Source organism: Bombina bombina, chromosome 1 (genome assembly GCF_027579735.1).
Source record: "Bombina bombina isolate aBomBom1 chromosome 1, aBomBom1.pri, whole genome shotgun sequence".
Lineage (NCBI taxonomy): Eukaryota > Metazoa > Chordata > Amphibia > Anura > Bombinatoridae > Bombina > Bombina bombina.
In genome coordinates, this window is record NC_069499.1 from 252,493,813 (window position 1) to 252,507,312 (window position 13,500).

The 13,500-nt window shown below is 44.1% G+C and overlaps 1 protein-coding gene across 1 annotated transcript in view; it reads left to right on the forward strand.

The window, feature by feature from the left end:
• The window catches only part of HECTD1 (HECT domain E3 ubiquitin protein ligase 1), a 699,591-nt gene that overhangs the window by 308,289 nt on the left and 377,802 nt on the right, over positions 1 to 13,500 (forward strand). The window contains exon 13 of the mRNA XM_053711863.1: positions 556 to 632. Within this exon, the coding sequence (XP_053567838.1) occupies positions 556 to 632 (77 nt within the window). The remainder of the gene's footprint in view (positions 1 to 555; positions 633 to 13,500) is intronic.

Here is a 13,500-nt window from a genome sequence, read left to right on the forward strand (position 1 = left end):
TTGCCTTGGCTGAGGCTTCTTTTGGCTTCTTTGGGGAGAACGGTTCTTCGAACGGTGGTGCCTTCTGTTTAGGTCCTCCTGCCTTGTTCTCATTCCATGTCCTCTAGCCTTGGGTATTGGTTCCCACTAGTAATTGGAATGACGTTGTGTACTCTCCATGTCATAGGAAAGAAAACTAAATGTATGCTTACCTGATAAATCTCTTTCCGGACATGGAGAGTCCACAACCCCGCCCTTTTAAATTATAATTTGGCTGTTTTTTTTGAGTAAGCCTCAGGCACCTTTTCACCCTTGTGTTTCTTCTTTTTCCATTTTCCTTCGGCTCAATGACTGGGGGTTATGAGTAAGGGAAGTTACACTTAACAGCTTTGCTGGGGTGCTCTTTGCCCACTAGTAATCTGAATGACGTTGTGGACTCTCCATGTCCGGAAAGAAAGATATTTATCAGATAAGCATAAATTTTGTTTTTATGCCTGACAATCAAAACCTAAGTCAGATTTTATTATTTTTTGCATTTTTTGTTTTTATATCCTTTATTCTCATTCTATATTTCAGGGTCAGAGTTTGTGACTGGTTGGACTGGAAAGAGAGGCAGAAAACTGAAATCAAAGCTAGAGAAAACAAAGCAAAAGGTGATGTCTATACTATTTTCCCTACTTTGCTGGTACTTGTAGAACAATATGGAATATAGCCATGTGTTTTGTGTTATAAGGGATAGTCTACTCCAGCATATTTATTATTTGAAAAGATAGATAAATTATATTAATACACTTTTTTTTTACCTCTGTTATTACCTTGTATCTAAGCTTCAGCAGACTTCCCCCGTATTTCAGAACTTTTGACAGACTTGCATTTTAGCCAATCAGTGCGCTCTCATGGCACACATGAATTAACACCATCTAGCTGTAAAAACTGTAAATTGCATTAAAATGAGGCGGCCTTCAATGGATTAGAAATTAGCATATGAGCTTACCTAGGTTTAGCTTTCAACAAAGCATACCAAGACAACAAAGCCAATTTGATGATAAAAGTAAATTTTAAAATTTCTACTCATCAGATATCAAACTATATATTTTACTATATAGAGTAATATGGCATTTTCTTCTTAAAAGGGAAGAGTCCACAGCTGCATTCATTACTTTTGGGAATTCAGAACCTGGCCACCAGGAAGAGGCAAAGACACCCCAGCCAAAGGCTTAAATACCTCCCCCACTTCCCTCATCCCACAGTCATTCTTTGCCTTTCGTCACAGGTGGTTGGCAGAGAAGTGTACAGAAGTTCGAGATAGTCTCTTATGGAGGGTAGTACTCTTTGCAATAAGACTGGAGTTTTCAGTGAGAGTCCGGAGATGCAGGGAGAGTTTTCCTGCGAACCCATCCCGACTCATATTAACAGCTGCTTGGTAATCAGCATTAACGAGTTTCACTGCCTACCTTTCTTCACTCAAGTCCATGTCAGAAGCGAAGGTACTTTCTGTCACACTTGAAGGGCTGTGTTCCTGTTCCACGACGTAGATTCCGGTAAGATCGTTTCATTTTATGTCGAAACAAGGTATGGTCCCAGTGGGACTCCTTTTATCTTAATAAGGAATCATGAGGGGGGTTATTGAACAGGGGGGACTTTTAATCATGTTTGTTGTATGGTTCTATCTGCAAATGTGTAGCTCACGGCCTTTACAGAACATAATGGCCTTCTTTTAATGACGCAATCTTCCAGATTGCGCGCCATTTTTGTGTCTGGCACGGTGCACCTCGTGATGGGTGCGGTTACGTCGTTTTTTCACTTCCGTATGCTAACTGTGTGCGACCAAGAGAGTCTAGCTCATGGGTTGTCTGGTTCACAGGAGGTGGTGAGTGCCCCAGCCTTTGGGGGTGTCAAAGCGTGCCAGTTAGTTTTGTCTTTTTGTTATCCCAAGATTATGGAGGATTCTGATATGCGTGACACGGATGCCTCCGATACGGAGGATGTGTCTTGTGATGAATATGAAATGGCCCGTGTAATTAATGCCCATCAGTTATGTTCCGGGTGCCGTTCTAGAGTTCTCTCTTCTCCTGAGTCTGGGAGCTTAGAGTGTGTTCAGCCATCGGCCTCCAAGGTTTCCATGACCTGTGAGGTGCGTGCCCAAGACCCTTTCCCGACTATGCACGCAGGGGTCCCTATGGCCTTCACTCCTCCGGAGAGTGGCTTGTATCCGCCGGAGGTTACGGCACGGTTCCGCATGGCCATTTCTATGGCGCTGTCTCATTTATTTCTCCCAAGTGAAGTATTTCTCCAATACTGTCCTTGCTCCGTTAACCTAGGTCCATCGAGCGTGGGATTGCCCGATTCAGTTTCAGCCTTCTGGGGAAGCGTTGGCCCCTGAGGCTTCAGGGTCCCCAATTTCGGAGCCGAGTTCTCCAGTATATCCGGCAAGGGATGATTTTGCCTCCTTTTATAGGCTGACTCGCTTTCGGGTTCTTTTAAGACATGTTTTGGCAATGTTAGAGGATCCCAGTCCTAGTGGGCAGAGGGATCCGAGGCCTTAGAAGTTGGATGGCAAAATGTATATGACGTTAGGGATGAAGAAATCTTCTTGACGTCTTCATTTTATTTTTTATTTGTTTTTTTGGTTCCATTTCTGAGCTTGGGTGAATAGGGCCTCGACTCGGCTGGTCCTGTTATCGTTCTCATTCACCTTGGGCGTTCACCCGATAGGTGCTGCCTTTCATTTTATTTGTGATCGGGATGGATGTGTTTAATTTGTTTTTTTCCTGTTAGATTACGTTTTCATGAATGTTCTTCTCTGGAACCGATTGCGACTCATGAGTTGCGCACTTGTTGAATATTAGAATTTTCTAGTTCATTTATTGATCCTTCAGGACAAATTTTCTTGGACCCTGAACAGTTCCAGAGTGCTTTTATACCAAGCTGGTACAGGTCGGGCGCTTTTTCAGCTTTTACTAGGGTTCATGTCACCTTCGTGGTGCTGAGGATGCCTCTAGGCCTATATCTATGGACTTCGGGCTCAGATCCTACTGATGTATGAGGCCTTTGGTTTATATGCTACTTCTCCGGGCGGTCAGTTCGGGCTACTCGCCTGGGCTATGATTCTGCTTTTGCAGACGGCTCTAGGTTCTTTAGGTCCCCGGAGACTTAGAACCGTTATTTCCATTAAATGGAAGATAGATGTGTGTGACCCGTTTCGGGTGATTAACGTTTATTTCTCTTGTTAAGTGTATCCAGTCCATGGATCATCCATTACTTGTGGGATATTCTCCTTCCCAACAGGAAGTTGCAAGAGGATCACCCACAGCAGAGCTGCTATATAGCTCCTCCGCTCACTGCCATATCCAGTCATTCTCTTGCAACTCTCAACTAAGATGGAGGTCGTAAGAGGACTGTGGTGTTTTATACTTAGTTTATTTCTTCTATCAAAAGTTTATTTTTAAATGGTACCGGAGTGTACTGTTTATCTCAGGCAGTATTTAGAAGAAGAATCTGCCTGCGTTTTCTATGATCTTAGCAGAAGTAACTAAGATCCTTTGCTGTTCTCACATATTCTGAGGAGTGAGGTAACTTCAGAGGGGGAATAGCGTGCAGGTTTTCCTGTAATAAGGTATGTGCAGTTAAAATATTTTTCTAGGGATGGAATTTGCTAGAAAATGCTGCTGATACCGAAGTAATGTAAGTAAAGCCTTAAATGCAGTGATAGCGACTGGTATCAGGCTTATTAATAGAGATACATACTCTTATAAAAGTGTATTTTAAAACGTTTGCTGGCATGTTTAATCGTTTTTTACATATGTTTGGTGATAAAACTTATTGGGGCCTAGTTTTTTCCACATGGCTGGCTTGAATTTTGCCTAGAAACAGTTCCCTGAGGCTTCCCACTGTTGTAATATGAGTGGGAGGGGCCTATTTTAGCGTTTTTTTGCACAGCAAAAATTAGACACAGACATCCAGCTTCTTCCTGCATGATCCAGGACTTCTCTGAAGGGCTCAAAAGGCTTCAAAAGTCGTATTGAGGGAGGTAAAAAGCCACAGTAGAGCTGTGGCAGTTGTTGTGACTGTTTAAAAAACGTTTTTGTCATTTGTTATTCCGTTGGTATTAAGGGGTTAATCATCCATTTGCAAGTGGGTGCAATGCTCTGCTAACTTATTACATACACTGTAAAAATTTCGTTAGTGTAACTGCATTTTTTTCACTGTTATTTCAAAATTTGGGAAAATTTGTGTTTCTTAAAGGCGCAGTAACGTTTTTTATATTGCTTGTAAACTTGTTTTAAAGTGTTTTCCAAGCTTGCTAGTCTCATTGCTAGTCTGTATAAACATGTCTGACACAGAGGAACCTACTTGTTCATTATGTTTGAAAGCCATGGTGGAGCCCCATAGGAGAATGTGTACTAAATGTATTGATTTCACCTTAAACAGTAAAGATCAGTCTTTATCTATAAAAGAATTATCACCAGAGGGTTCTGTCGAGGGGGAAGTTATGCCGACTAACTCTCCCCACGTGTCAGACCCTCTGCCTCCCGCTCAGGGGACGCACGCTAATATGGCGCCAATTACATCAGGGACGCCCATAGCGATTACCTTGCAGGACATGGCTGCAATCATGGATAATACCCTGTCAGAGGTATTATCTAGAGTGCCTGAATTAAGAGGCAAGCGCGATAGCTCTGGGGTTAGGAGAGATACAGAGCGCGCATGTCTGATACTGCGTCACAGTATGTAGAACATGAGGACGGAGAGCTTCAGTCTGTGGGTGACATCTCTGACTCGGGGAAACCTGATTCAGAGATTTCTAATTTTAAATTTAAGCTTGAGAACCTCCGTGTATTGCTTGGGGAGGTATTAGCTGCTCTGAATGACTGTAACACAGTTGCAATTCCAGAGAAATTGTGTAGGCTGGATAGATACTATGCGGTGCCGGTGTGTACTGACGTTTTTCCTATACCTAAAAGGCTTACAGAAATTATTAGCAAGGAGTGGGATAGACCCGGTGTGTCCTTTTCCCTACCTCCTATATTTAGAAAAATTTCTCCAATAGACGCCACTACACGGGACTTATGGCAGACGGTCCCTAAGGTGGAGGGAGCAGTTTCTACTTTAGCAAAGCGTACCACTATCCCGGATGAGGACAGTTGTGCTTTTTCAGATCCAATGGATAAAAAATTAGAGGGTTACCTTAAGAAAATGTTTATTCAACAAGGTTTTATTTTACAGCCCCTTGCATGCATTGCGCCTGTCACTGCTGCGGCTGCATTCTGGTTTGAGGCCCTGGAAGAGGCCATCCAGACAGCTCCATTGAATGAAATTATTGACAAGCTTAGAACGCTTAAGCTAGCTAACTCATTTGTTTCTGATGCCATTGTTCATTTGACTAAACTAACGGCTAAGAATTCCGGATTCACCATCCAGGCGCGTAGGGCGCTATGGCTTAAATCCTGGTTAGCTGATGTGACTTCAAAGTCTAAATTACTCAACATTCCTTTCAAGGGGCAGACCTTATTCGGGCCTGGCTTGAAGGAAATTATTGCTGACATTACTGGAGGCAAGGGTCATACCCTTCCTCAGGACAGGGCCAAATCAAAGGCCAAACAGTCTAATTTTCGTGCCTTTCGAAATTTCAAGGCAGGAGCAGCATCAACTTCCTCCGCTTCAAAACAAGAGGGAACTGTTGCTCATTCCAGACAGGCCTGGAAACCTAACCAGTCCTGGAACAAGGGCAAGCAGGCCAGAAAGCCTGCTGCTGCCCCCAAGACAGCATGAAGGAACGACCCCCTATCCGGAAACGGATCTAGTGGGGGGCAGACTTTCTCTCTTCGCCCAGGCGTGAGCAAGAGATGTTCAGGATCCCTGGGCGTTGGAGATCATATCTCAGGGATATCTTCTGGACTTCAAAGCTTCTCCTCCACAAGGGAGATTTCATCTTTCAAGGTTATCAGCAAACCAGATAAAGAAAGAGGCATTCCTAAGCTGTGTGCAAGACCTCCTAGTAATGGGAGTGATCCATCCAGTTCCGCGGACGGAACAAGGACAGGGATTTTATTCAAATCTGTTTGTGGTTCCCAAGAAAGAGGGAACCTTCAGACCAATCTTGGATCTAAAGATCTTAAACAAATTCCTCATCATTCAAAATGGAAACTATTCGGACCATCCTACCCATGATCCAAGACGGTCAGTACATGACCACAGTGGACTTAAAGGATGCCTACCTTCACATACCGATTCACAAAGATCATCATCGGTTCCTAAGGTTTGCCTTTCTAGACAGGCATTACCAATTTGTAGCTCTTCCTTTCGGGTTGGCCACTGCCCCAAGAATTTTTACAAAGGTTCTGGGCTCACTTCTAGTGGTTCTAAGACCGCGAGGCATAGCGGTGGCTCCGTATCTAGATGACATCCTGATACAGGCGTCAAGCTTTCAAATTGCCAAGTCTCATACAGAGATAGTTCTGGCATTTCTGAGGTCGCATGGGTGGAAAGTGAACGTGGAAAAGAGTTCTCTATAACCACTCACAAGAGTCTCCTTCCTAGGGACTCTTATAGATTCTGTAGAGATGAAAATTTACCTGACGGAGTCCAGGTTATCAAAACTTCTAAATGCTTGCCGTGTCCTTCATTCCATTCCACGCCCGTCAGTGGCTTAGTGCATGGAAGTAATCGGCTTAATGGTAGCGACAATGGACATAGTGCCATTTGCGCGCCTGCATCTCAGACCGCTGCAATTATGCATGCTAAGTCAGTGGAATAGGGATTACTCAGATTTGTCCCCTCTACTAAATCTGGATCAAGAGACCAGAGATTCTCTTCTCTGGTGGCTTTCTCGGGTCCATCTGTCCAAGGGTATGACCTTTCGCAGGCCAGATTTGACGATTGTAACAACAGATGCCAGCCTTCTAGGTTGGGCCGTAGTCTGGAACTCCCTGAAGGCTCGGGGATCGTGGACTCAGGAGGAGAAACTCCTCCCAATAAATATTCTGGAGTTAAGAGCAATATTCAAGGCTCTTCTAACTTAGCCTCAGTTAGCAACACTGAGGTTCATCAGATTTCAGTCGGACAACATCACGACTGTGGCTTACATCAACCATCAAGGGGGAACCAGGAGTTCCCTAGCGATGTTAGAAGTATCAAAGATAATTCGCTGGGCAGAGTCTCACTCTTGCCACCTGTCAGCGATCCACATCCCAGGCGTAGAGAACTGGGAGGCGGATTTTCTAAGTCGTCAGACTTTTCATCCGGGGGAGTGGGAACTCTATCCTGAGGTGTTTGCTCAAATGGTCCATCGTTGGGGCAAACCAGAACTGGATCTCATGGCGTCTCGCCAGAACGCCAAGCTTCCTTGTTACGGATCCAGGTCCAGGGACCCGGGAGCAATGCTGATAGATGCTCTAGCAGCTCCTTGGTTCTTCAACCTGGCCTATGTGTTTCCACCGTTTCCTCTGCTCCCTCGTCTGATTGCCAAAATCAAACAGGAGAGAGCATCGGTGATTCTGATAGCGCCTGCGTGGCCACGCAGGACCTGGTATGCAGACCTAGTGGACATGTCATTTCTTCCACCATGGACTCTGCCTCTGAGGCAGGACCTTCTAATACAAGGTCCTTTCAATCATTCAAATCTAATTTCTCTGAGACTGACTGCATGGAGATTGAACGCTTGATTCTATCAAGGCGTGGCTTTTCCGAGTCAGTCATTGATACCTTAATACAGGCTCGGAAGCCTGTCACCAGGAAAATCTACCATAAGATATGGCGTAAATATCTTTATTGGTGTGAATCCAAGAGTTACTCATGGAGTAAGGTTAGGATTCCTAGGATATTGTCCTTTCTCCAAGAGGGTTTGGACAAAGGCTTATCAGCTAGTTCTTTAAAAGGACAGATCTCTGCTCTGTCTATTCTTTTGCACAAGCGTCTGGCAGAAGTTCCAGACGTCCAGGCATTTTTTCAGGCTTTGGTTAGGATTAAGCCTGTGTTTAAAACTGTTGCTCCCCCGTGGAGCTTAAACTTGGTTCTTAAGGTTCTTCAGGGAGTTCCGTTTGAACCCCTTCATTCCATTGATATTAAACTTTTATCTTGGAAAGTTCTGTTTTTGATGGCTATTTCCTTGGCTCGAAGAGTCTCTGAGTTATCTGCCTTACATTGTGATTCTCCTTATCTGATTTTTCATTCAGACAAGGTAGTTATGTGTACCAAACCTGGGTTTTTACCTAAGGTGGTTTCTAACAGGAATATCAATCAAGAGATTGTTGTTCCATCATTGTGTCCTAATCCTTCTTCAAAGAAGGAACGTCTTTTGCATAATCTGGACGTAGTCCGTGCCTTGAAGTTTTACTTACAGGCTACTAAAGATTTTCGTCAAACATCTGCCCTGTTTGTCGTTTACTCTGGACAGAGGAGAGGTCAAAAAGCTTCAGCAACCTCTCTCTCCTTTTGGCTTCGGAGCATAATACGCTTAGCCTATGAGACTGCTGGACAGCAGCCCCCTGAAAGGATTACAGCTCATTCTACTAGAGCTGTGGCTTCCACCTGGGCCTTTAAAAATGAGGCCTCTGTTGAACAGATTTGCAAGGTTGCGACTTGGTCTTCGCTTCACACCTTTTCAAAATTTTACAAATTTGACACTTTTGCTTCTTCGAAGGCTGTTTTTGGGAGAAAGGTTCTACAGGCAGCGGTTCCTTCTGTTTAAGTTCCTGCATTGTCCCTCCCATCATCCGTGTACTTTAGCTTTGGTATCCCACAAGTAATGGATGATCCATGGACTGGATACACTTAACAAGAGAAAACATAATTTATGCTTACCTGATAAATTTATTTCTCTTGTAGTGTATCCAGTCCACGGCCCGGCCTGTCCTTTTAAGGCAGGTCTAAATTTTAATTAAACTACCGTCACCACTGCACCCTATGGTTTCTCCTTTCTCGTCTTGTTTCGGTCGAATGACTGGATATGGCAGTGAGGGGAGGAGCTATATAGCAGTTCTGCTGTGGGTGATCCTCTTGCAACTTCCTGTTGGGAAGGAGAATATCCCACAAGTAATGGATGATCCGTGGACTGGATACACTACAAGAGAAATAAATTTATCAGGTAAGCATAAATTATGTTTTTCACTCAAGGTTTTTCCGGACGCTGTATCTCTAGCCTAGTGCTTTTTTTCTTGAAATTACGGAGCATCATCCTTCTCCACTTTTGGGGGGATCGTCTGGTCGGGTGTGCAGCATTGTTTTTCTCTGTTCCGAGTCATGTAAATAGGGGAGGTTGTGTGCAGAGGTTCCCTGCCTTCTGTGGGAGTTGTAGCTTCAACGTTTGCCTGCTCAAGTTTTCCTTTAATAATAGCCTCTTCAAGCTCTTTGACTGTCGTCTATTCCAGCTAATACCCTCGGTCGGACTACTGTCTTGGCCGTTCGGGTGTGTTGCGTTCTACGCTAACCTTGGGGCTTGTCAGTAGCTTTGTCGACGTTGGGTACGGAGGGCCGCCCTTTGAGGGTCAGACAGTTGTTTTTCCTCAATACTTCGTTTGGAGTTTTGTGGGCGGTGCCTTGCATTACTTCTCTGAGATGGCGAGCAGGGCTCTGGGTATCATTTTCCTTCGGGTATTGATGTTACCCTGCCTGTATGTGTTTGACGTGTTGCCGCTTGCCTACAAGATTTTTTGGGATCTATTCCACTGGGTGCAGATTTTCAGGCTTTTTCAAGAGTCCTTCGTGACTCTTTGGTTTAAGGCTATCTAGATCGCCAAGTCTATGGACTTTAGAGGTGAGCTCCTCCTTGGAGGAGGCAGTTTAGGGTTCTCTTGGAGATTGGATCTTTTCATCGTGCATTGTCGAGAACCCTGGCCTTGGTCCATGTCTCTCCATGGATGGGTGTAGACAGTTTGGTTCACACTTGAAGTTGTGGTTCGTGAGCCCCCTTCTGTGAGAGATGCCTTTGTGACTGTGGCTCAAGCTTTAGGCCTTTCTGACGGGCCCCTACCTGTCTTCTGGTGCATTTACGATGTTCCTGTAAGACTCCAGGTGCTTTTCAACTGGGTTGGCGATGTGGCCGAAGGGTCTCGCCCCTATGGTATTTTTTTTTTTTTCCGATCATTCCCTTCTCTTCCAGAGTAGGGGTTGGGTTCTCTGGGTTCGGTATTACCTTAGTTTCGTAGAGTCATGGGGGTCCTTGGTCTTGCTTTGCAGGGGGTTTTCCCTTCCTGTGTTTCAGGTTCCTGGGAGAGGAGCTGTGATGTAGTTTCTGGTTCCTCCGTTCCTGCAGCAGGAAGCTGAGGGGTTTGCTTCCATGGGGGCTTCCACTACGTGTATCCAATATATGGATGCTTAGGGACTTCTTCCCTTGGGATGTGTGCCTTTTATTTTTCTCTTGTAAGGTGTATCCAGTCCACAGATTCATCCATTACTTGTGGGATATTCTCCTTCCCAACAGGAAGCTGCAAGAGGATCACCCACAGCAGAGCTGTCTATATAGCTCCTCCCCTAACTGCCACCTCCAGTCATTCTCTTGCAGCTCTCGACAAGGGAAGGATCAAGAGAGATGTGGTGAATTAGTGTAGTTTATCTTCAATCAAAAGTTTATTTTTAAACAGTACCGGCGTTGTACTGTTTTTTTACCTCAGGCAGAAATTAGAAGAAGAGTTTTGCCTGAGGTTTTTGATGATCTTAGCAAGTTGTAACTAAGGTCCACTGCTGTTCTCACACATAACTGAAGAGTATGGGGAAACTTCAGCTGGGGGAACGGCCTGCAGAATTAACTGCTCTGAGGTATGTTCAGTATATTTTTTTCTAGAGAGATAAGACCTAGAAAATGCTGACAGTGCCTGATATATTTAAGGTAAGCCTGATTGCAGTGATTTAACAAACGACTGGCATCATGCTTGCAGTAAAGGATAATATTCTTATTACTTGCTATTATGGCTTAGTATGTAAAACGTTTGCATAATATATAAAGAACGTTTTTTTACTGAGGGTGATAAATCTTTATTTGGGGCCTAGTTTTCCACATGGCTGACAAGATTTCTCCTAGGAGTAGTTATTTATGGTCCTTTCACTTTGAGTGCATGGTGGGAGGGGCCTATTTTCATGCTCTAATTGCGTTGTTGTTTTTACATTCTGAGACATCCAGCTTCCCTGAAGGAGTCCCCTGACATATTGGACCTCTGTAAGGGGTTTTTGTGCCTACAAAAGTCGTTTTATGGGAAGGTAGGAGCCACAGTAGAGCTGTGGCAGTTTGCTTGTGACTGTTATAACGGTTTTACCGTTTTTTTGCTTCGTTTTTTGAGCCTGAGGGGTTAATCATCCATTTGCTAGTGGGTGCAATGCTATTTTAGTCAGTTATACACACTGTAAAAATTTCGTTAAGTTAACTGCTTTTTTTCACTGTTTTGCAGTTTTCGTGTTTGTTTTTTTCCCTTAAAGGCACAGTACCGTTTTTTATATTCTGCTTTTTCACATTAATTAAAGTGTTTTCCAAGCTTGCTGGTCTCATTACTAGTCTGTTAAACATGTCTGACATAGAGGAAACTCCTTGTTCATTATGTTTAGAAGCCATTGTGGAACCCCCTCTTAGAATGTGTACCAAATGTACTGATCTTACTATAAGTTATAAAGACCATATTCTGGCTTTAAAAGATTTATCACCAGAGGAAATTGACAAGGGGGAAGTTATGCCGACTAACTCTCCCCACGTGTAAGAGCCTATAACTCCCGCTCAAGGGACGCCAAGTACATCTAGCGCGCCCATTGCGTATACGTTACAAGACATGGCGGCAGTTATGAATCATACCCTTACAGATGTATTGTCCAAACTGCCAGGGTTACAGGAAAAGCGAGACAGCTCTGGGGCTAGAACAAATACAGAGCTCTCTGACGCTTTAGTAGCTATGTCTGATATACCCTAAAAATGTGCACAAGCCGAAGCAGGAGAGCTTCTATCTGTGGGTGATTTTTCTGACACTTCAACCTGATTCTGATATGTCTACATTTAAATTTAAGCTTGAACACCTCCGCATGTTGCTCAGGGAGGTTTTAGCAACTCTGGATGACTGTGACGCCATTGTAGTCCCAGAGAAATTGTGTAAATTGGATAAATACTATGCATTGCCTGTTTACACTGATGTTTTCACAATACCTAAGAGATTTTCAGAAATAATTACTAAGGAATGGGATAGGCCAGGTGTACCGTTCTCTCCCCCTCCTGTTTTTAAAAAGATGTTTCCTATAGATGACGCTACACGGGACTTGTGGCAAACGGTCCCTAAGGTGGAGGGAGCAGTCTCTACCCTAGCGAAGCGTACAACTATTCCTGTCGAGGACAGTTGTGCTTTTCTAGATCCAATGGACAAAAAATTAGAAGGTTACCTTAAGAAAATTTTTACTCAACAAGGTTTTATTCTACAGCCCCTTGCATGCATTGCCCCTGTCACTGCTGCTGACGCCTTCTGGTTTGAGTCTCTAGAAGAGGCTCTACAGGTAGAAACCCCATTGGATGATATCCTTGAAAAGCTTAAAGCTCTTAAGCTAGCCAATTCATTTGTTTCTGACGCCGTTGTTCATTTAACCAAGCTAACGGCTAAAAATTCTGGTTTTGCTATTCAGGCGCGTAGGGCGCTATGGCTTAAATCCTGGTCAGCTGACGTTACTTCAAAGTCTAAGCTTCTCAACATTCCCTTCAAGGGGCAGACCCTATTTGGGCCTGGACTGAAGGAGATTATTTCCGATATTACTGGAGGAAAAGGTCACGCCCTTCCTCAGGATAGGTCCAATAAATTAAGGACCAAACAGACTAATTTTCGTTCCTTTCGAAACTTCAAGAGTGGCGCAGCTTCAACTTCCTCTAATACAAAACAAGAGGGAAATTTTGCACAATCCAAGCCGGTCTGGAGACCTAACCAGGCTTGGAACAAAGGAAAGCAGGCCAAACAACCTGCTGCTGCCTCTAAGACAGCATAAAAGATCAGCCCCCGATCCGGAAACGGATCTAGTAGGGGGCAGACTTTCTCTCTTCGCCCAGGCTTGGGTAAGAGATGTCCATGATCCCTGGGCGTTGGAAATTGTGTCCCAGGGATATCTTCTGGACTTCAAAGCTTCTTCCCCAAAAGGGAGATTTCATCTTTCACAATTATCTGCAAACCAGATAAAGAGAGAGGCATTCTTACGTTGTGTTCAAGACCTCCTAGTTATGGGAGTGATCCACCCAGTTCCAAAGGAGGAACAGGGGCAAGGCTTCTATTCAAATCTGTTTGTAGTTCCCAGGATAGAGGGAGCTTTCAGACCAATCTTAGATCTCAAGATCCTAAACAAATTTCTCACGGTCCCATCCTTCAAGATGGATACTATTCGAATCATCCTACCTATGATCCAGGGGGGTCAATATATGACTACCATGGACTTAAAGGATGCTTATCTTCATATTCCGATACACAGAGATCATCATCGGTTTCTGAGGTTCGCCTTCCTAGACAGGCATTACCAGTTTGTGGCTCTTCTCTTTGGGTTAGCTACGGCACCAAGAATCTTTACAAAGGTTCT